Source organism: Apostichopus japonicus, chromosome 19 (assembly GCF_037975245.1).
Source record: "Apostichopus japonicus isolate 1M-3 chromosome 19, ASM3797524v1, whole genome shotgun sequence".
In the NCBI taxonomy this organism is placed as follows: Eukaryota; Metazoa; Echinodermata; class Holothuroidea; order Aspidochirotida; family Stichopodidae; genus Apostichopus; species Apostichopus japonicus.
In genome coordinates, this window is record NC_092579.1 from 2,861,184 (window position 1) to 2,885,917 (window position 24,734).

At 39.5% G+C, this 24,734-nt stretch overlaps 1 protein-coding gene across 2 annotated transcripts; it reads left to right on the forward strand.

Moving 5' to 3' along the window:
* Window positions 1-1,816: 1,816 nt before the first annotated feature.
* On the forward strand, window positions 1,817-24,050 carry LOC139960406 (aldehyde dehydrogenase, mitochondrial-like). 2 transcript variants are annotated; one of them, XR_011790505.1, is made up of 15 exons: window positions 1,817-2,080; window positions 9,449-9,553; window positions 9,907-10,047; window positions 11,149-11,228; window positions 13,403-13,452; window positions 13,953-14,014; window positions 14,480-14,608; window positions 15,171-15,284; window positions 16,057-16,156; window positions 16,745-16,929; window positions 17,051-17,215; window positions 19,080-19,237; window positions 19,753-19,867; window positions 22,343-23,135; window positions 23,187-24,050. XR_011790505.1 is itself a non-coding variant. In XM_071958750.1 (14 exons), the coding sequence occupies exons 1-14, from the start codon at window positions 1,958-1,960 to the stop codon at window positions 22,373-22,375; spliced, it is 1,560 nt and encodes a 519-aa protein (XP_071814851.1). In that variant the 5' UTR covers window positions 1,817-1,957; the 3' UTR covers window positions 22,376-24,050. The 2 variants fall into 2 exon arrangements, 1 of the variants encoding a protein (XP_071814851.1); XM_071958750.1 differs by having other exon boundaries at window positions 22,343-24,050.
* Window positions 24,051-24,734: the final 684 nt, after the last annotated feature.

The window sequence follows — 24,734 nt, forward strand, 5'->3', positions numbered from 1 at the left end:
TACACTGTTTGTTCCCTGTCTGTGATTACAAGTATAGTATATATATAGATATACACTGTGTTTCCGTGTAAATATTGCTGCCTTTCTTCCTTCCAAATTCAACTGATGAGACTCCCACGAAGGCTATCTTCACTGAATTTATCTGACAACGCCCGTTAGCTCTGCGTGTTATGAATTCAATAAATTCGACACCATATATCCCTCGTATCTACATTCGTTCTATATATTAAAGCCAATTAATTAGCTGATGTTGATAAGTAAGAATCAAACAAGGTAGTTCATTAGCTCGACTCGTAGGCATATTCTCTGTTTCGTTACAAATAATCAACGTGTTTCATATTTTCCACTGCAATAATGTTATAGGATTGAAAATAATGAAACTGACATGAAAACTCTCTGCAGCCTAGCGAACAAATGTTGTAAATTGAATCTAACTTCATTTCGTTTCATTTCATTTTCCTTTATGTAACTTACGTCATCAGCTACTCGCTCATTAATAAGGGGTTAATCAACAGTCTAGCGTGCGTTACTCACAGGATTAATGCACGATCGGGGGATAATGCAAGCGATGCACGAGGGCGGAGCCCGAGTGCATCCAGCGACAGCATAGCATAGCAGCCGGATACACTACCATTTGTGTGGGGGAAAAATCATAAAACAAAACATTTTTGGTTACATATAACCAAAGATTTATTAAAGTGATGCCCCGTAATTTTACCATGCGTTACTCACAGGATTAACCACGGTCAGCTGACCTGAATGGACCAATAGGATTTAGGAATCTTTACTAAGTATGAAGGAACCTTGACTTACTAATAAAAAAACAAAAGAGTCTAGAAAAGGTGATTTAAGTATGATAGTATTTTGCCACTTTTTGAATGAAATAACTCAGTCAAAACAGATTGGCAGCTTTTGCTGTAGAAATAGTTTTTAAGGAAAACTCATCCAAGATATGAGCGTGGGTATGAAAGCCAAATTTATCTCGTATCATTGACTCTAGACATAGCCTACTGCCACACTGGAACATAATTGAAGATAACCAAAAATAATGAAGTGACTCTTTCCACGTCCACAATGTTGAGAATCTGCTGACCATTTCCGTCATCTTTGGCCAACCTCTGGCCTTGCCTTGGAATTCAAGTCTTCTCCGTTATATTTAATCTCAGAGTTTATGCCGCGGGATGAGACCTTATAACGTACCCAAGGAGTGGCGAATGAAAGCGTACATGCAGTTATTTTTTATACTTTGTTGATAGTTTGACTGATGGTTGGTAAACTTGACCTCTAAATAGCTGTTCTTGAATACCCCTATAAGACATAACTGACACTGGTGATAAATTAAATGGTATACTATGGGATCTTTCAACTACCATAATTGTAACATGCATTCATGCATTCAGCTATAAATACAGAATAGAGTGTAGATCGCCGGTTCCTGAACATTTGTTCAAGATAATGTGTATAGGCCTACTACATCTATTTCCAAGTGATGTTTCGCTTGGCGTTCCATCGTCATGATAACCCCGGTAACAGTATCGGATGAGATTGAACTTAGGTTGTGAACTTGGATCAAGTAGTTTAGATTTCGTGCCCGGGGGCTCGGTCATGGGTGAATTTTGTTGAAAGGTAAGAAATCAATAAAGTCATGTAGATAACTGACGTGAATTGATCATTTATGGATTCAATAATTGAAGTAAATAATATTGCAAAACATTGCCAATGTATTTCCAGCGCCGGGTAAGGTTTGGCTAAAATATTTCAAAGATATAATCACACTGTACTTACAATGCTCCGTACCTTGACCTCGTTTCATCGTCACTACCGTACCATAGCAAGCACCTCGTACAATGTGCACAGATTGAGCCTTCTTACCGTTGCCACAAAGGGAAGACATTTATCCTCGAGAAAAGCTTACACCATCAACTTTCCAGTCCCCGCCAGCCTATAGTCATAAACTATGTTGTCCATCAGTCGTCAGTCCAGGAAGTTTCGAGGATGTCTTGCTCCCCTTCTTAGCCGGTATTTGTCCTCATCCGCTTTACCAGAACCACAAACCAATCCTGAAATCCACTTCAACAAGGTAGGACCGTTATTGGTTTAATTCATAGCATCATTCTGTTTCTGTTCATTGATGCAATAGTTGAAAGGAAACTCGAAATATTTCTCACGTATTTCTCGTCTATTTCAGTGAGCAAAATAGGTGGACGGTGGGGAAGCCGGGATATCCCTGTCCCGCAACCAAAGCCCTCTGTCCAGCCCAGCGTCGAAAAAGAATACTTTGCAGATCTCCTGTGTAACACTTTAATTATCATGTACTTTTCAAAACATCTGAATTCCTTGATGATAAATAACAGATCCAAGTCACTTTAATTAATCATAAACACAAAATTTACGCTAGAGACCACGGTACGGATTTATTTAAATGTTCTCGGTTTGTCTTAACCACTTCCCCTTCTCTTCAATGTTTCTCATTATGCCTCAAGTAATTATGCACAGTCTCTGTGAGGAGAATTTAGAATGATATCAAACAACACGGAGAATTTAGAATTTTGTCGCTGGTTAATCATCATTCATTCTGTACAAAACTCAACCCAGGCCAGGGCAGTAATGTATGTTCACAACAGGGGATGACAAAACATTAGCAATTACTTAAATTCTTTAACCATGGAGCTGTTAGCAGCTTGGGCCCTAACAACTCTTGATCTATTCCCTCCACCCCTCTTGTGTCTCAAACATGGCTCGCCCATATACCTGCCCCCATCTCTCCTTCCATCCCCTCTTACTTTGGAACCTATTTTGTACCATGATTAATTCTGTATGTCGTGTCCACTACACGACAAAAGGCAATTATTAACGTGGTATACTATAGTATTAAATGGCAGTACATGTATACATAACCTATACAACAGGCCTGGACTTCGGTTTGGTTAATGATACTCCTGATCAGTTGTTTTAAATGATACAACAATATCAGATACGGACAACAATAATTTGTTTACCTTGCTGTCCTTGTATATAGTGCAAAGAGTCTACTGTACAGCTCAAGAGCTGTTTTACAACACGAGGGACCATAACATCGACTGCTTTATTTGGACTTTGATTAATAACAGGCATGGGTCTAAGAGAGGCTCGGTGACAGCTGCATGCTTTATTACAACATGTTTTTCTACATATATGCGAACTCACCGACACAAAGGATGTAGTAAAACAGGCCAAGTATAGTTTACTATACCATCTAATTTATATATTTTGGGGTACAAAGGTGGCAAGTACTAGACCTTGCTTTTTGTTGCTTTATGTTTAAGAGAAAATACAGGAGTCTTGTCGAGCGGTATACGAGATATATTTCTACTGCTATACTAGTCTTACAAGGATGCAATGGAGTATTTTAATGTAGCCAAATGGTCGAGGCGATTTTATTGCGCAAGGCTACATCTCACTATTCTGAACTCAGAATGAGGCTCTCTTCACGTATGAATAATAACCTCTCTCCAAACTGGATAAGTGTGAAAATCGTATCTCCTTTGATAGAAAATGGACTTTCCAAATACTCACAAAGTTATCTTTGGCAGAATAATACAAAGCATAACGAATTAGTTAGTGCTGTGAAAATAAAGCCTAGCAAAAGGCTCCTATATAATTCGACAATCACACTAAGAGGTCATCCAATTGTGAAAATGTAGAAAATAGTAAAGCTATCACTGGCTAGGACAAACAAAGCTTAATTTGTGAAAATGTAATTTTAACATAACTTGTCGACCACTAGTTGACACTAAAATGTGAAAACAATACTTTACATAAGCATGTATGGGCAATTTTTACATGCTCTAAATCCAACTGACGGTTCAATAAGAAACATAAGCAGACGTGTACTCTTGATAAAATATGCAAATTTACAGAAAAAGTTCACCATTGTGAAAATATAAGAAACTATTAACAGACTCGATTAACTGATTTTGAGAAAAGGAACCAATTAACAAATTGCAAAACACAGGCGGTTCCAATTTCTGTGAAAATATTGAAAAAGTTAAACCTGTCAAAATTGTGAAAACTTCCAACCAGTAGCCATCCATCGCATATTTGACCCTTATAGTTAACCCCTTTATCACCATCAAGAGAGAATGGAATTAAATCTCCCAAGATTACCTGCCATGGATGTCGATGCCAGGAGGAAGGATAATCCATGTAGTCATACGATAATTTAGGTCTATCTCTGAGAGATTAGTCAATTAAAAAGCAATTAAACAATAGAGAGGGTCATAACCAAGAAAATAATACATTCTGTTGTTGAGAACGCAACAATATCGTCATATGTCGATAGCATCTCCATCTCTATGGAACGCCAAAAGCGCAATGCATTTCGTTGCCTCGATCGATTTCGCCTCCTTCTATTTCGTTGCCTCCTTCTATTTCGTTTACTCCTTCTATTTCGTTGCTTCGTTCTATTTCGTTGTCTCATTCTATTTTGCTGCCTCGTTCTATTTCGTTGCCTCCTTTGGTTTTGTTGCCTCGTTTGATATCGTTGCCTCCTTTTATTTCGTCGCCTCCTTCTAATTCGTTGTCTCCTTTGATTTCGTTGCCTCCTTTGATTTCGTTGCCTCGTTCTATTATCTACTATCGGTAACAAAAATGATTTCTTGACCAAAAGTGGCCTTAAAGTTTTAACCCCGATACGGACATCTCTAAACGCGCTGTACGTTATGTGTAATGATCCAAAAGATGATTTTTTCCCCCCTTCAAAATCGATTAATTTTAGTTATGGGGCCTACTGGCATGTCCGGTTAGCACCACATTAAAGTAGAAAGGTTCCTCTTTCACGTGGTATACCTCTACTATCGGTAACAAAAATGATTTCTTGACCAAAAGTGGCCTTAAAGTTTTAACCCCGATACGGACATCTCTAAACGCGCTGTATATACATAATGTGTAATGATCAGAAAAATGTAGGCTCCATAACTAAGGTTAATCGATTTTGAAGAAAAAAATAAAATAAACAGTTTTCTGATCATTAAACATTACGTATATACAGCGCGTTTAAAGATGTCCGTATCGGGGTTAAAACTTTGAGGCCACTTTTGGTCAAGAAATCAATTTTTTATTACCGATAGTAGAGGTATACCACGTGAAAGATGAACCTGTCTACTTTAATGTGGTGCTAACCGGACATCTCAATAGGCTCCATAACTGAACTTAATCGATTTTGAAGAATAAAAAAAATAATCAATATTTTAAAACTTTTAGGCCACTTTTGGTAAAAAAAATCGGCTTTGTTACCAATAGTAGGTATAACACGTGAAAGAAGAAATTTTATTCTTTGATGTGATGCTAACCGAACCTCCTAACTAGGTCGATAACTTAAATTAATGGATTTTGAAATAATAATACGTTTGGATCATAACACATTACCGCGCGTTTCGAGCTAATTTTCCCATTTGCATCCCACTCCTGTTAGGATCGAACGGTTTGTAGCCATCGAATATCAATAAATCAAAGTGTTACTGGCTGTTTTTTCATACCACGTGTAAGAGGAATAACTTAACATCGTCATTGTACCTCTCTTGACTGTTGCATATTCTCATAAATTAATTGTTTAGACATTTGAAGAAAAAAAGAAGAAAAAAATGGTATAAAAATTGTCGCAATTTACGCCTTTCTCCACAAGATTTGGTAGGATCACAAGTTTCAGTTCAATATGGATGCAGAAATCGTCCACCATTTAATTCCAAAATTATAACACATGAAAGAGCAACATCTTCTCTCTCATATGGTGCAATTATTGGCATTTTACAGTATTCATAGCGTTAATTATTATCGCTTTAAAACAGGTACGAAAAAGTAGCAGTCTTGTTATTGTCCGCTAATTTAGGCTGCCCTTAGTGGCTGCTGGGGATCCACTTTCCCGCCACAGCGTACCCAGCGCTAGTCACAGTGTACAAACATAAGTGGCCAACGGCGTGTAACGTTGATGTATACACTATTGGCTGCTGTTAGTGGCTGCTCTTAGTGGCTGCTACGTTCAAACAGGTGCTAGGCTGCTCAGTACGTGCTAGGCACTGTGATCGACCAGGTAACGTTCGCGTTAACCGGCCCGTCGCGACCGAAGGAGAAAAAAGCTCCGCCCACCAATGCATGCCTGCAATACCTAATTAACATAACCAGACGAATTCAATCGAGGCAACGAAATCGAACGAGGCAACGATGTAGAACGAGGCAACGAAATAGGTGGAGGCAGCAAAATAGAAGGAGGCAACGAAATCAATGGAGGCAACGAAATAGAAGGAGGCAACGAAATAGAAGGAGGCAGCAAAATAGAAGGAGGCAACGAAATCAATGGAGGCAACGAAATAGAAGAAGGCAACGAAATAGAAGGAGGCAGCAAAATAGAACGAAGCAACGAAATAGAAGGAGGAAACGAAATAAAAGGAGGCAACGAAATAAAAGGAGGCAACGAAATAAAAGGAGGCAACGAAATAAAAGGAGGCAACGAAATAGAAGGAGGCGAAATCGATCGAGGCAACGAAATGCATTGCGCTTTTGGCGTTCCATACATCTCTACATAAAACCGTTTAGACTTATATATCTGCGTGCGTCATCTGTGTAGTTATTAACATGTCTGTGTTTCTCGGTGATGTCAACATAATATTCGGTCTGTGGTTGGGTAAGGGGTGGCGGGGGAGGAGGAGGGGGGGTGGTAGGGAGAAAGGGAAGTTCGTAGTTACTCAATGCTTGTTTTTGTTTATTGAAAACAAGTGTGCCATTTCCAATGCGATATGGAGGGGTTGGATGAAAGTTATTGGGGTGGGGTATTGGGTCCTAAGAAACAAACACGTACCTATATAACTGAACCTTAAAACCTGATTGTTTATTCATACTTCGTCTGCAAGCCTGTAGGGTTTGAGTTTGGGAATATACCTCAAGGAAGCAGAAATTTCTAAATAACAACAACAAGGTGTGAATATAACAACATGTGTGTTTCAGTTAACAAACCTAAGGTTAAGAGAGCATGATAAAATGAACGGATCGGATAAATTTTGGTTTCTTAAAAAATAATTTTCATCCATACCGTTTATATATTAACGATGAAAGTAAGTTCTTTCATTCAAACCTCTCCCATGTAAAATGACAATAAAACTATGTTAGGTACATATTCGAATGTGTGAATGTGATTCTCAATTGATAGCAACATGTTGCAATGGTCATCCTGTACAACCTTCACATGTATACGCATTTGATATATGCATTACATAGCTTAGCAGCCTGGCGTGCATTGCGTTATGTATTTTGTATACCATACGTCATTGGACTGCACTGATTTTTTCTTTTTCTTCCTTCCTTCCTTCCTTTGTATTTTTTTGTTGGGGGGGGGGGGGGGGTTATAGATTCACCTATATAACGTGAATACGACTGATGATAATATACAAACATCAACATATAATTCAAACCAAGCAGCTGCGAGCATAGACGTACGGGACCATTTCAGTTTGGGGGGGGGCAGAAAATTTTGTGCCCGAAAATTCCCGTTACGTGACACTATCTAAGCGGAGCGCCACCATCAATTGGCGCGTAACGTACAAGAATATTTTTGGCAAAAACTGCCTCTCAGATTGCCGGAAATGGCACTTCTGGGGCCTTGCAAGTTGCATCTTAACATTCTGTATTTTACAATCTCACGTTTTAGAAATTTACACTTCCCCAAAAATTTGGTAAATTAGAAGAAGAAAAAATGGTAACATCACTTTGAAGGGCAAAATAGGACAGTTTATTTTTTAAGCTCCCATTTAGTTACCGTATTTATTATTTTAACACAGTACTCAGCTAACTCCAGAAAAAAAAAAACATACATTGTTCAACGACACGTAGGCGGGATAATGTCGCTGTGTCGGGTGAGACTGCAATGTGTCTCACAAAAAAGTATAAAAATAACAAAGAATATGATAAACCTGTACTTCTAGGCTTGTAGGCACTCCCCCCCCCCCACCATCCATGAACAAGAAAACGTTTCTTGTATACACTCATATCGGGGATGTCCAGGTATACAGTTGACTATTTAGAACATTTTTTTGATATTGCAAAAAGCGCTTACGGTGGTGTTACACGGAAATATTCGGGCAACATGATGCTTAATAAAGAAAATCATTAGGCCTATATTAATATTAATGTCACAAAACAAATAACATGAAACGCTCTCCACAGAATTGTCGGGCAAATTTTTTAAAAAGATTCGGGTAAGCTACTGCACATTTATATATATATATTTTTTTTCTCCTCTTAGGCTGCCCGAATTTTTCAGGACTTTTGCCCGAATTTCTTGTCCTCTGGAATTTTTTTGGGGGGGGGGGCAGTCTTCTCACTGCCCCCCTCCCCGCCTCGTACGCCTATGGCTGCGAGTCAAATGTCTGGGTCAGATAATGTAGAACCATAAATTCACTGTTGGCATGCATGAATACGAACGTGTTCATATTTTCGTTCTCAATGCTAGACTGGTATAGGTTGGATCCTACAGTATATGATAGCCATTGGACTAGTAGTAGTACATAAAGTGTCGCTGTCATATTATATTTAATACAGGCTCTTATGTGGTGATGCTCGCGATATGGCCTTCATAAAGTAACTTCAGCCTACCTTACGATCATTTCCATCACATGTATGAATCTATCATGGTTTGACTCTCTCGTAAATGCCAGCCTACCGAACCTATGGATGACGAGGCATAATGCGTACACATGAAACGAGTAATAAACAAGCCAATCCCGGTGGTTCAGATTCCCAGCGATACCACTTCGGCAGTGGCGGAGCGTCCATACAGTCGGGGGGGGGGGGCGGATGCCCCTCCTGACGGACTCAAATGGACTGCTGGCGCCCTTTTCAGCTGTTTACCACTTTTCACTTATTCGCGATTATGGCCTTTAATATTGTGCTCTCATCTACCTATTGACATATGTCACATTATCTGCAAATTAGCAAGGCCCGGAAAGGGTCATTTCCGGCGATCTAGGGAGTATCTTTACTCAAAAAATTTCTGTACGCTCCGCGCCAACCCGTGGTGGCGCTCCGCTTGGATAGTGTCAAAAGCGCCCCTACAGACCATTCTCGCCCCCTCTGACCAATACCCCTAGCTCCGCCACTGCACTTCGGTGTAACATCATAGTTACAAGACATTTAAAACTATGTCGCAAAAGAAACTCTTAGCATCAAGAAGATATGTCCCAATCCCGACTTAAATGCATCTTTCGTGGGTTTCAAATACGCATTATAATGATGCAGTCATAAACCAACACCAAAAGTTGCTCTCAAAACAACAGAACGATCTATACGAAAATATTGTTCAATCACTGAGTATATGTAGATGGCTTGGCCATTTGTCGAAATTCGTGACGGATTGATTAAATTTACAGGTTATTTTTTCATGGGTATAATTTTAACCCCTTTGGAAATTGTTCTTTCACAGCTGTTCATCAACAATGAATGGCACGACGCTGTCAGCGGTAAAACGTTTGCAACAATTAATCCGAGTACAGAGGAAGTCATAACAGAGTTAGCTGAGGCGGACAAAGTAAGTGTCGTAATCAATGGGTTACTTTAGTTACAGAGAAAGGCATATGAAAGGACCACATACTTACTCAACGGAATGATATTGATTATTTACTGACAATTAGTTGTCAATGTCTCATTAATGTTCATGCATGTATCTGTTTTAAAACGATGTCACAAAATAGACTTTGTCAACATGATAACTGATTTCTGGTACTTCCCTTTACACATGTCGCTACCTGATCAATACAAAATCCCTCTTCATTTTGGTGTGTACAAGTTCACCAATATTAACATGTATGGCTTATACCACATCACTATGAAGATGTCTGGTCATCGGAACCACTAAATGTTGTCGTTCTGTTTATTCTCCAGGCTGATGTAGATAAAGCAGTGAAAGCTGCCAAAGATGCCTTCCGGTTAGGGTCACCATGGCGACAGATGGATGCTTCAGAGAGAGGTCGTCTGCTTTACCGATTAGCTGATCTTATTGAGAGAGACAGAACGTACCTTGCGGTAACATTAGAATCTAGTCCTCTTTTTTTTATCACTCTCCCATTTTAAAATTGTACCCACCCTAAATTGAACCCACCGTAAATTGAACCCACCGTAAATTGAACCCACCCTTTCTTTTTTTTGTTTCTTATCTGGAGAGGTTCTCAACATTCCCAGCGGAAGTATAGTGCTGTTACAAGGTACAACGTGGTTTACCCCACCCCACCCAGGTGGGGTGTATCTATTAATATAAAGCATTTTCAACACCAAATCCATTGCATTGTTTTGACAAGAGACCCACAGCAGAAAGAATAATTTTTTACGTAATGTCGTTGTCGTCGAAAACCCGAACTATTCATTTCCCACCAAAAATAAGAACATGTTCAAAGACTTATTCCATCGCTTGCCTCATTCATTTGATCTATAGTTGTGATGATTTGTTTATCGAAAAAAAAGAAAATGATCTTTAACACTCTTGAGGACTAGGAAAAGGACTAGAATTAGGGGTGGGGGTGGGGGAGGGGTATACTAGACCATGCATCGCGCACATCTGGCCATAGCACTCCTCTAAGTCCACTGTAACGAATGAATGCAACTGCATAGTAGTTCATGGACTGTCATGGAATCATTCATATTTGTGAGAGTCGGGATGTTACCCCATATTGCCATGCACAAGTCCCGCGCCTCTTGCAAAGTTATTTTGGTATCGCTCTTTGAGGGGCAGCGGGAAGGGAGAGGAATGGGGGTTGAAGGTTGTCATGATTGAAGATGATAAGCCATAATAACTATTGATCAGAGAAGATGCATGATGTTTAAGAAAAGTCTCCGAAGATAAATCCTGCCAAGAAAACAAACATTATTTCATGAACTGATCATCAGTTTTGATCACAACGATATTTTCGCTAGTGCTTTTATCGGATTTTCATGAATGAAAATGTACTAGCCAACACACTATCTTAACTAAACGTCGACAAGATGACAATAGATGCCCTCTTATGGCGCGAAGGTGCCACTATATTGCTGATATATCACATAACTGTGATGGGGATACCACCACGGAACTATCAAGGCACGCCGATTCTGTAAAAAGTAACCCTTTCAACTCTCACTTATATTTCACAGAGTCTGGAAACATTAGACAACGGAAAACCATACGACGTCGCTTACGATGTTGATTTGCCTTTTGTTTCAAACGTGCTCAGGTAAGATCGTTCTTCCAAACATTTCGTTTTCTTGGTGTTTAGTCTTAAACTATCTGGTTCTGTTTCTTAACGATATGCATTAGTCCCATTCGATTCAGTCAATTTTCCAATATTACATAAAAGTTATTTATCAAAATTTCATAAATACTATTTTCTCATCATGAAACGGTGTATAGAGGTGTTAATTTCCTTGGACACTAATGACATTAATACTTTTAGCCTCCATTCTTATATGCTTACCTACGCTCTATTAAATCCACACGAAAGTGTAGTCATTTACAGCTGTTTGTGTTTTGTTTGTAAAGGTTCCTGACTATTGGGCAAGATGATATACTATTGTAATTTATGATACATATCGAAATGAAACAAAGAGGTAGTACTGATCTGACTGGTCTGCTATAACCTTTCATTTCTTCCAAAATCAATTTCGCCGCGCTTGTGTCTTATTATGTCATCGCTCCCATATTGGGAGGATGATATATTGTAGTTCCTTTGCCAGTTGAGCCATGTACAGCTATGTCAGTTATCATAGCAATAGTTGCCATGGTAATGGGCAGTTTTCCTGAGTAGCTACTCTCGGGGATCACCCATGTTGGGATACCTGAGGGTGACCGGATTGAGGGATTGATTGAGGGAGGGTCAAATCATGTTCGTGTGAACGCGTGCATGTGTGGGTGGGTGTGTCATTGTGTGTCAAAAACTCATCCTCATAATGACTCATAAAGAAAATGTGAAGTACTATAAAAAAAATACGTGGTTGCCATGGGAACCGAGGTCAAAGGTCACGTGATTATTGGTCAAATGTGTATTTTTAGGCGAATTTTGTGTCACGAACTCCTCCTAACGGCTGGGTCGATTTAAATCAAACTTAGTGTGAAGGTACCACAGGGTGAACTATTGTGTCTCACAGACCCCTGGAACCAAAGGTAAAAAATAAATTTCACAATAATTTTATCACTGTTAAAAGTATGACACTGGAGTCAGGACTCCAAGCCTAGTTTCGTTCAAAGTAGGGTTCACAAAAAGATGTAGTCATGTTAACTTCACAAACGGTATTGCCAGATAGTGTAGCTAGTAATAAATTTGTTCCTTTGAAATCAGTGTTTGCTGGCGATGAGATATGCAACTCCGTGGATTGCCCTCGTGTTGTATCTGTTAAAAGCAAGATCATGATTCCGAGTCCCCGTAATGCTACTACTAACCGAGACTATAGTCGCACACTGTGTGGGTGCATTCGGCGTCCCCGTAATGCTACCACTAATCGTCACTCATTATTACCAAGTTAAAACGTCTTAAGAATGTTTGTGCCCGCTCAGAAAAAAAGACGTCACTAACTGAGACTGATTCCTTTTAGTGGGTGCATTCCGCGACCCCGTAATGACGTCACTAACTGAGACTGATTCCTTTTATTGGGTGCATTCCGCGTCCCCGTAATGAAGTTACTAACTGAGACTGATTCCTTTTATTGGGTGCATTCCGCCACCCCGTAATGACGTCACTAACTGAGACTGATTCCTTTTAGTGGGTGCATTCCGCGTCCCCGTAATGAAGTTACTAACTGATACTGATTCCTTTTAGTGGGTGCATTCCGCCACCCCGTAATGACGTCACTAACTGAGACTGATTCCTTTTAGTGGGTGCATTCCGCGTCCCCGTAATGAAGTTACTAACTGAGACTGATTCCTTTTAGTGGGTGCATTCCGCCACCCCGTAATAACGTTACTAACTGAGACTGATTCCTTTTAGTGGGTGCATTCCGCGCCCCATAATGCTGCCCGAGACTGGTCGCACAGTGTGCATTCCGCGTCCTCGATTCTGATGTCGGACGATTATAACTTTCTTCGATTGACATCGTGCTGAAATGTCGATAAGTAACATTTGCTAAGAAATTGTGGAGGAGTTTAGATACAACTTGCAGGCTATATAGTAAAATCAACAAAAACCAACACACGTGTAGCCAATTATAATGGCAAACTGCAAACCTCCACTAAGCAGTCGCTTTCAAATGCATGATTGCATAGCAAGATTATACACTTAACAATTTACAAAAAAAGAAAGAAAACAAGACACTGGTTAGATTAAAGTTGCTGTTTTGTTCAATTATTTACCGAATCTACCGAATGATTCATCAGTATTTGTAGATACGGTTTTTCCATTTTGGTTCTCCTCTACAGGTACTATGCGGGTTGGGCGGATAAAATTCACGGTCAGACCATACCAGTAGGTAAAAACCTTGAAGTTCTACTCCCAAGCTAGTATGTGTGGGATGGACACCCTCCCCCCTACCCCCTTCGCCCCTATGCGACCTTACGGGAAAAAAGCATTCCCCAAGACTCCTATAAGGGGAGTCGCTAAAACAACCCACGGACTCCACTTTCAGAAACCCGCCGCTGCATTTGATTTCAATAAGCCTCAACAACGGCAACATGCGGGCTTTCCGTCTGCTTCAAAAATCTCACATCAATATGACAAGAAAATGTTCTATATATTTTGAAAAGATAACAGTTATCAGTATTCATGAAAAATCAAAGTACCTTCAAGTGAAATGGGTCATTGTTTAAAGCAGAATAAACCATGTGTGTCTGTGGGACGCTAGGGGTTGGGGGGAGGGGGAGACGGATAAGGACAGAGGTCAACTTTTAAGGAATGTGCTCTACTCCCTCTCCTCCCTGCTCCTTTTCCTACCTAATGAGGATGTAATACTTTCATGGCTTTCTTTTCCAGATGGAAGTTTCTTCGCTTACACTCGGAGAGAAGCTGTCGGTGTCTGTGGACAGATAATTCCGGTATTTGAAACAATTTTTATATGAATACTGATTAGACCGAAGAGTGGGGTTTGTTTCCTCGGTGACGTCATGTTTTTGGGGCTGAGAATTGAGTTGGCATGACAACCCTTACATGCATGAGGAGCTTAGAAAACATACAAGCTACAATAAGTAAACAAAGAATGCGTTGGTCGGTTGGTTCATACATAAATCTCGGTATAGCTTATTCTGTTGCTGAAATATAAACTTTTAAATTTATTCATTTTATTAACATATTAAGTACATTAAGCAATAGTTTGTAATTTCACAGATGTACGAAACGTCTTTCTCACTGATACAACTAGGGCCCCTAAACAAACTATTTCATTTCGATTCCTTGAATAAAAATTCAGATTCCCGCTTACAGTTTGAATTATTTACCATATTTATATCATTATGTCGGTTGTTGGTGCAGTGCATCTACGTTTTATCGCTTTTTGTTTATAGTGGAATTTCCCGCTCTTGATGCAAGCGTGGAAACTGGGTCCTGCCTTAGCTACGGGATGTACCATTGTAATGAAGCCTGCGGAACAAACTCCTCTTTCCGCCCTCTACATTGGAGAACTCATCAAGGAGGTAGGGTCCAACATGTTAAGGGAACAGTAGAGGGGGTGTCGAGTCAGGGGGGGGGGGGGTGGTTGAGGGTACGATAGGATAGGGAAACCGTGGCCACATGTTTCCATGTACCCTGGCTTGGCGAGAAGGGGTCAGGGGATGCAAACCATGTGCCCTGGGTCTGTTAGGGTCATCTGGGAAATGTGGGATAGAAGAATAATATATTCTTCTTTATCATAGCATATCATGCCATAAATATGAAGACTTGAAAAGAGAGATTCGGTGACTAAATTTTGCGACCTGGCTATCGACGAAGCTGCATGAAATCCCTGAAATTGTTCTGACTGGACTGGGAAAGGGGGATGGGGAGTAAAAGGAAAAACTTGTTCAGGAAATGCTGCAAGTGTCTCTCTCAACCGAAAGAATTTCGGATCGTGCCTCTGCACACGATTCACATCTGAATGCCTATATAATATACACTTCCGTTGACGAGCACGTAGGATGTAGATAGAACATTACTGTAAGTATAAGCGAAGAAATACGAGCCGGTTTTCAAATTTGTGAATTTATCTGATATCCTCAGGCTGGCTTTCCTCCAGGAGTTGTCAACCTGTTACCAGGTTACGGACCAACGGCTGGCAAAGCCATCTGCACTCACCCTGATGTAGAAAAAATTGCGTTCACAGGTTCGACTGAGGTGAGATTCCGTTCGTGTGACAGTAGCCTGAACTCGAGAGAGTTGATAGAAACCTGACAGTGTTATATTGCCAAAAATCAGTGCGTAAGATGTATTCATGATATACCCTTATTGTATGGATTGACAAGATCTAACCAATTCACGATATAACCAATTCTATAACCAATAACTGTAGGAGTGTTAGCTCAGTGGTTAACACCGGTGCCTTTCAATCATAAGATCCCGAGTTCGAGTCACTCCAAAATTAATGTATGTCGTCCAGTTACAGAGTTGTTGACAATTGACAATTCATAATCATGGACGTTAAATATGAATCTAAGAGACTGACTTCGGTCAGCTTGCGGCTTTGATAAGCCAATGATGGCTTCTTCGCGAGTTCCTGCTTGCAGGAGGATCTAAAAATACATACATGCAATTCGCTACACTTGTCCAAACTATTATTCTTTTCAATGCATCTCATATCTGGTAAGCGTCGTTTCTAATGATCACCATATTATCCAGAAACAATCCAGAAAAATAACAACATCTTTAACCTTTGTCATGAGATAAACTGAGTCAAAGCAATGGTGACGTCATCGTGAGCTATTATATCGATACCTTCACTAAGTTGTGGAAGTAATATGCAGTACTTGTGAGCGAAATGTATTATTATACCAGTGCTCGAAGATGAGGATATATGCCATTTGATTTGACATTTATATGTGATAATCGGGTGATTTCTTTTGGCAATATTTGTTTACAAATACTGATAACTTACTTGTTTTCTCTGCAGGTCGGGCGAATTATTCAGGAATCCGCTGCGGGAAATTGTAAAAGAGTCACCTTAGAGCTTGGAGGGAAAAGCCCCAACATTATCTTTAAAGACGCTGACTGTATGTGTACTCATGTTTTAATATATAGCTACAAGTTTTCAATGAATTCAGTATATTCCCACCATGTGAGGGCTGATAATTTGGGTTTATCATCGCATTGGCAGTTTTGCATACCATGACATAAATGACAAGAGAAACAGAATGAAATAAAAACTGCAGCTGTTATTCAGTCATTTCAAAATCAAACTGAACCACCCCCTCCTCTCCCCTGCTCTACCTCCACGAGCTCCATCTTCGTCAGTCCTCATATTCTCACCGACCATAAATAACCTATCATCGTTAATTGAAATCCCTTTCACTATCTGTGATGTGAGCATAAAATCCGAGAATTATGACTGCCAAAACATTTAAGGGAATTTTCAAAGAGTGAACATACTTGTGATATTATATATATATTATTATATATTCTAGGCAATATATATTTTCAGGGATACTTTCGCGAAATGAATACCAACCTAAATTGTGGATTGTTCGGCAATAATTATTAAATATTAAAAACTCTTTTGTTTTGTATAACATTACCCTTTCTCGAAGAAATGTTTACAATACAAAAACTCTGAACAATGTTTCTGTTTCTTATGTTGTTAGTGGAAGACGCTGTGGAGAAGAGCCACTTTGCTCTTTTCTTCAATCAGGGACAATGTTGTACCGCCGGGTCTCGAAACTTTGTGGAAGACGCCATCTATGACGAATTTGTGGAACGGTCTGTGGAGCGAGCCAAGCAGAGGACAGTCGGAAATCCTTTTGACCCCTGCAATGAGCAAGGCCCCCAGGTAAATATCACCCAAGTGACTCACCCATATAATGAGCAAGGCCCCCAGATAAATTGTTACCTCATACTAAGAAGAAAAATCGTCTGCAGAAGACTGAGAAATAATATTCTTTAATTTTCAGATTGATGCCGAACAATTCAGCAAAATTTTAAGTCTGATCGAAGCTGGTAAAAGTGAGGGCGCTAAACTCAAAACAGGAGGCGGTAGAGCTCATGACAAAGGATACTTTATTCAACCAACCGTCTTCACTGACGTCGAGGACAACATGAGGATTGCCAAGGAGGAAGTAAGTTGCTGTCAAAAATAGGAGTAGAATGATCGATGAATCAAATATTTCGATTAAATTTCTACATTTGCTCATTTAAAACCTTTTTTTCCAGAACTCAGTGACCTTCACGATGGCCTGGCTTAAACTTTCAACAAAATATGCTGGTGTGTATTCCATTCTTAGATGTATTTATCTCTGTATAAGGCACAGATACCTGATTTTTGTATTAAATGTCCCATCGTTCCTACGTAAGCGTATAGACTTGCTCACAAGTAGTATTTCCGTCCGTCTCATTTGACAGATTCTGTGACTACAAAATGGCGATATAAGGATAAGAAGTGTCATCATCGATGAATCAATCACATTATAATGAAAACCGTTTGCAGCCCCAGTGTTCGTTTTTCTGTTGTTAAACATATACGCAGTTAGCTCAATAAAATGGTTACTTTAAATTGAACAATGAGACAAAAACTGTTTATTTGTTAGTGAAAATGGTCACAGTCTCAAACTTTCAACTATAGGTCAAACTAAACATAAACTAAACAGTATACATGTAAAAACGTGCTATTTATTTCTTGATAAATGAATCACGACATTTGCGCTACTAGTAGTAGTAGTAGTGTAGCGGTAGCAGATGTAGTGGTAGCTGCTGTAGTAGTAGTAGTACTTTCATTTCATTTTTCATTTATTTATTTCCAGTATAAATATAAATATTTGTAAATAGGACATCAAAAGGGAGTATGTAACAAGCAGTAGCAGTGTAGTAGTACTACTGGAAGTAGTATTAGCAGTGCAGTATTAGTAGTAGTAGCAGCAGTGTAGTAGTTGCATTATTATTATTATTATTATTATTATTAGTAGTAGTAGTAGCAGTGTAGTAGTAGTAGAAGTAGTAGTAGTATCAGTAGTAGCAGCGAAGTGGTATTGCTAGTAGTAGTAACAGGGTAGTAGAAGTAGTAGTAGTGGTAGGAGTGTAGTAGTAGTAGTTGTTATAGTAGTTGTATTAGTAGTAGTAGCAGTGTAGTAGTAGTGTAGTAGTAGTAGTTGTTGTAATATGAGTAGTAGTAGAAGAAGTAGTAGTAGTAGTATCAGTAGTAGCAGCGAAGTGGTATTGCTAGTAGTCGTAACAGGGTAGTAGTAGTAGTAGTACTGGTAGGAGTGTAGTAGTAGTAGTTGTTATAGTAGTTGTATTAGTAGTAGTAGTAGTAGTAGTAGCAGTGTAGTAGTAGTAGTGTAGTAGTAGTGTAGTAGTAGTGTAGTAGTAGTTGTTGTAATATGAGTAGCAGTAGCAGTGTAGTAGTAGTTGTTGTAATAGTAGAAGTAGTAGCAGTGTAGTAGCAGTAGTGTAGAAGTAGTAGTACTAGTAGTAGTATTACATTAGCAGTAGCCAGTGGCGTAGGAAGGTACTTTTGAGTGGGGGGGGGGGCTGAAGATCGATGGCCGGCCTGGGGGAGGGGTCTAAGGGGAGGGGGACACCCCCTCCCCTTTGGAATTTTTTGCATTTCCAGGTGGCCTCAGATGTAATTTGGTGCAATATAGCACACTTCAACACCCACTCCGTTTTGTAAACTTAATTTTGTATTTTCACCTGGCCTTAGATGCAATTTGGTGCTCCAGATGAGATTTTTTTCTCATTTGGAAGCGCCCCCTCCACATTTTTCACTGGGGGGGGGGGCTGGCGCCTCCCAGCCCCCCGGTTCCTACGCCCTTGGCAGTAGCTCTAGTAGTAGTCACAGCAGGCAACCGAGCACCACGCGTCTTGATTCTATTTCTGATAGCGCTGATCGTGAAAGGAAGTCAGAGACAACAACCTCGGGTAGAAATCATACAATTTCTTGTCATGTGTGAGCCCTTATGAAATTCTTGTTAATTTTACATGCAGATCTTTGGTCCTGTTCAACAAATCATTAAATTCAGCCAATTGGATGAGATCATTGAAAGAGCCAACAATACCGAATACGGGCTTGCAGCAGGAGTCTTTACCAAAGACTTAGAAAAAGCACTGTATGTAGCACATGGAATAAGGGCTGGAACTGTTTGGTAAATATAATAGCTTGAACACTTAGCATATCATTAGTACCTTATAATAACTCACATATTATTTAACGTATCATTTTAATTGAGCCACCTTGCGAGAGACCATCCACGGAACTATTAAGAGCTATAGGTTAATATTGACATTTGGTAAGCATATCGTTGGTTATTTCATTAACAATATAACATAGTTTTAACATAATATTAAGTACAGTTACATTAAAAGAGATCATTTGCAAAGCTACAGTTACAATGATATGGATTTTAACATATAGTTAGCATATCATTACAATATCTATGCATATAAGTAACATATCATTAAAATATGAATGTCACTTTTTTTTACCAGTCAAATAGGCCTATTAGGAACTGTTTCTACTGTTAGCACGAGTGCTCTGCCATATATAATGTGGAAGGAAATTATAGCGTGGTATTATCATTATCGTTATTGACGAGAGATCTAAAGAAATGCCCCTTAACGCCCCTCCCTTCTCTCTCCTCCACTTACCTTGATCCTTCAGGGTGAACACTTACGACGAATTCCCACCACAGACTCCATTCGGTGGCTACAAGGAATCTGGTTCTGGAAGAGAGAAAGGGGAACAGGCTCTTGACAACTACTTGGAAACGAAATCGGTAAGTCGTAATTGTACACTCGGTCAAATGTGCCACCCTGACGTCATCAATATGGAATTTCAGACGTGTTACGTAATCAATGGCGGCTTACTGTGCATAGTGGTGAGGCCCTTACGAGCCAGTTTTCAAAGCGAGTGCATTCAGTCAAAAAGGAAGCGGTTAACTTAAAAAATCGAATATTACAGAGCTTTTACGTAACTGAAAATGATATCTGCCTTCGTTATTCCTTTACTGATGACATGGAAAGTGTTGAGCGACATATATACCATGCTATTTATTCCAACAAGTCCGTCGCAAGTTATAAATGTGAACAAGTAATAATTCACTGACTTACCATTTTCGTGACAGGCCTCCTTTATTACTATTTATCATATAAGAAAGTCAGGCGCGGCGGAACGGGAAAATTATTGGGGGGGGGGGGGGCTAATGTGTGGAGACTATCTAAGCGGAGCGCCACCATCGGTTGGCGCGGAGCGTACAAGAAAATTTTGGGTTTTTCAAACCCCCAGATGGCCGGAAACGGCACTTCCCGAGTGTTTTATGCTGCGAATACCTAGCCCTAAAATATGGGTCTCAAGTCTGCAATTTCTCAGTTTGCACGTAAAAATCTGTAAAAACATTGTAATTTGTGTATTCGATGGTGTTTTAAGAGAGTAGCTATTACTCGTAGTGTACTCGCAAAGACGTTTTTGAGTGTAGTAAATTACTACTTGCAATTAAATGCAATAAATGTCATTAGAAAAAACAGAAAGCATTTCTTAATGTCAACAAATGGGTAATTCCAAAACCATGTGCAGTTGCCAACAAATTTCTATGAACCAAGCACTGTCACGAATGCATGTACCCTATACAGTACAGGTGAAATGCTAATATTGTGTTTTTGTTCGTTTAATAATTGATTGCGTTTAAACATATATAGAGCCATATTCCACGCCTTGCGTGTACTCGTAGTGTAAACGCAAATTTTGATGAGTGTAGCGTTTAGCTTATTACACTCTTATTTAAAACACTAATATTCGATGAGGCATGATACAGACAATCAATTATCATATCGTTTGAATGCTCTGGCTGCAATGCATTTACTAAAATTATTACACCTATATAGTATACGTGTGCATCGGATTGAAAAATGGGCAGATGCACGTTTCGGAGCCTTGGTAAATATTGGGGGGGCTTATCATGCATTTGCCCCCTCAAATTTTTCATTGGGGGGGCTGAGCCCCCAAGCCCCCCCTGGTTCCGCCGCCACTGAAGAAAGGGCGTCGTCAAGGGCGGCGGAACCGGGGGGGCACAGGGGGCACGTGCCCCCCCACTTTTCCTCAGATTAAAAATGTGCCCTTTTTCTACATAAAAATTTCTAAATAAAAAAAGAGTTTACAAAGAGAAACCCACGTCGAATGAAATATTTCGGGAAGTTTTAATTGTTTACTACCACAGGCGTAGGAGCCCAATTTGATTTGGGGGGGGGGGCTGTAACGACTTGCCCGAAAAATATTACCAAAATTTTTCGCGCGCTACGCGCGCGTTCACCATGTTAATGTGCATATCATATAGGCATGCGTTGGTTATTACATCGCATGCCAATAACATACAATCATTTGCCGTGTTATAACCCTTCCAAATTGGTTAGAATTATTGGCAAAGTCGTTACAATAATAATCATCATAATAATATCAGTTTAACCATTGAAAAACACACAGAAAATTACTTTTCTTTCAGTATTTTGACATATTTCATTTGCTTTCATGCATGTATCGATCGCGTGTGCAGGGACTTGGACTTTATAATGATTTCACCTCATATTGTCTTTTTCCTTGTTTCCCAATTTGCACACTAGATACTGCAGTGCTAGTATGCATTGTTTCCTTGAGGGGGGGGGGGTGGCGTTGATGGAGTGATGTGTATACGCAAATAAGATAATACAATAAGAGTTATGAAGGGTACTAAATATCAGGCTGCATCAGTCCAATCGAATTTCTGCAAAGTGCCCTTCGACGTTGGTGCCCCCCCCCAGATTAAAAGTGCTTCCGCCGCCCTTGGGCGTCGTGTGTGACCCGCAAGTTATGTAAACAAGCAACACAATGGATATATATCCTACATAAATTATATCAAATTCTGTCATTACTGAGGGTCTGGATGTGGTTTTTGATTATGACCTGGGGTCACATCAAGAGTATTGCTTACAGAATCATAACTGGCACTGACTGTGTAAGGCATCTTTACAAAGTTCCCTTTTGATACTCATACAATATGCAACTTTGAATTTTCCTATTTATACAGAAACGTTTGTTAATTATTTTATATATGATACCAATTCAATATGCCAATATTGTACGTGTATAATTTGCGTATTTCAGCTACTTAAGTTTTAGAGAATGACACATCTAGGCATGTTCTCATGCTGCATAAATGCAGTTTTGTTTAATACATTTTGCCCCGTTCCTTCATTGGACAATGTAATTTTCTTTTAAACAGGTCGTCATCAAAATGCCCCAGAAGAACTCTTAGATGGGTAAAATCATGACGTCATCACACAAAGATGGGCCCTCCAATCAGCTTATCGTATGATGTAGTAATCCTCTGTTTGATTTGATTTGATTTGATTCAGCAAATTATCATTCTTATCTACATACAAAAAATTGCACATATAGAGAAACATTTAAAATACAAGATGGAAATATACTTTAATGCATCCAAAAGAAAATAACATGCCAAGGATAACCCTTTAAGCTAAAAGCTTGTCTTAAACAAGTTGTGTGTTGTTTCTAACTCAGCAGGTTCTATCGTGTGCAAATGTCTTAAACAAGTTGTGTGTTGTTTTCTTACCCAGCAGGTTCTATGGTGGGCGAATGTGTTAAGAGAGTTGTGTGTTGTTTTCTTACTCAGGCTCTATCGTAAGCGATATATATTACAAAAGTTGTGTGTTTATTTTCTTACCCAGTGGGTTCTATCGTGGGCGAATGTCTTAAACAATTTGTGTGTTGTTTTCTAACCCAGCAGGCTCTTTCGTTGGCGAATGCTGTGTGTTGTTTTCCCACCCACCAGGTTCTATGGTGGGTGAATGTCTTAAGCAAGCTGTGTGTTGTTTTCTTACCCACCAGGTTCTGTGCTGGGTGAATGTCTTAAACAAGTTGTGTGTTGTTATCTTACCCAGCAGGTTCTATGGTGGGTGGATGTCTTAAACAAGTTGTGTGTTGTTTTCTTACCCAGCAGGCTCTATGGTGGGCGAATAATTTAAACAAGGTGTGTGTTGTTTCTAACCCAGCAGGCTCTATCGTGGGCAAATGTCTTAAACAAGTGTTGTTTTCTAGCCCAGAAGGCTCTATCGTGGGCGAATATTTTAAACAAGGTGTGTTGTTTCTAACCCAGCAGGCTCTATCGTGGGCGAATGTCTTAAACAAGTAATATGTTGTTTTCTAGCCCAGAAGGCTCTATCGTGGGTGAATGTCTTAATTTAACAAGTTGTGTTGTTTTATTACCCAGCAGGTTCTATGGTGGGTGAATGTCTTAAACAAGTTGTGTGTTGTTTTATTACCCAGCAGGCTCTATGGTGGGTGGATGTCTTAAACAAGTTGTGTGTTGTTTCATTACCCAGCAGGTTCTATGGTTGGTGAATGTCTCAAACAAGTTGTGTGTTGTTTTCTTACCCAGCAGGTTCTATGGTGGGTGAATGTCTTAAACAAATTGTGTGTTGTTTTCTTACGGAGCAGGTTCTATGGTGGGTGAATGTCTTAAACAAATTGTGTGTTGTTTTCTTACCCAGCAGGTTCTATGGTGGGTGAATGTCTTAAACAAGTTGTGTGTTCTTTTCTAGCCCAGCAGGCTCTATCGTAGGCGAATATTTAAAAACAAGTTAGCCTGTATCCAACAAAAACATTACTTGATCAATATGTATGTAGATAACTTGTAACAAAGGGATTAGTGTTTTGACTATATTTGATTAACTGTAACAAATGGATTAATGTTTTGGCTTTATTTGATATGTAAACATTTCAACATTTCGTTTGTGAGAATTGAGTTCGTATTGACGTATAAGTCGAACATTTCGATGGCTCTGTAACGATAAGTAATCTGGTTGTATCACTTGAATTATAAATCTCTAATGACCAGATATCGGATGTCAGTAACTGTAGATATTCCATTGTTGCTGATTATACCTTTTCCAAATGAATGCATATACCCATGCATATAATTAATTTGTCTCCTGTTTCGTTTGAACCACATGTGATCATAAAATCATGCTTTTTCGTCTAAATTTTGAATATAAAATATCATACGGTGGATATATGCGAGAAGTAAATGAAATCAACGGACAAGAGATATATAGTACGTAGTACGTAGACAATACACTACCATACTGAGGCCCTATGCAGGTAAAGGGATGCGACCGGAGTGTCTTCCCACCCCCCTTTTTTCCCCTGAAGAATGTTCTTACAGGCTGCGGTATCGTTAACACTAACTGCTCCAGGATGTTAGAAACAAATTGATATCAGATTAACACCTGAAAATTGAACAATTGAAAACGTAATGAGTTGGAAAATCCAGAACAGTGAAAAAAACTTCCAGCCCCCACCGGGATTCGAACCCGGGCTTCCCGCAGTATATGCGTACACCCTAACCACTATAAGCTATGGACGCTGGTTGTACGTTCAGAGGTTCGAAACCGGCAAGGAATGTCGTAATTCCACTGTAGGCATTTGTCACCTGTATCGAACAATACTAGTTCTGTTTTGGTGACATATTTGCCTTACTCTAGAGATCAAACATGATTCTAACCAACTCGAAGTCATTTGTGATTCCTAAAGCCGGATCTCGAAAGAGATACTGTGAACAGACTTTTGTTAATGCAAAGGAGGTACACACAAAT

Coding starts and splice junctions, on each gene's coding strand:
- LOC139960406 (XM_071958750.1), top strand. CDS start 1,958: ATGTTGTCCATCAGTCGTCAGTCCAGGAAGTTTCGAGGATGTCTTGCT. Junction 9,554..9,906: donor AGTTAGCTGAGGCGGACAAA/GTAAGTGTCGTA, acceptor TTTATTCTCCAG/GCTGATGTAGATAAAGCAGT. Junction 15,285..16,056: donor CGTTCACAGGTTCGACTGAG/GTGAGATTCCGT, acceptor TTTTCTCTGCAG/GTCGGGCGAATTATTCAGGA.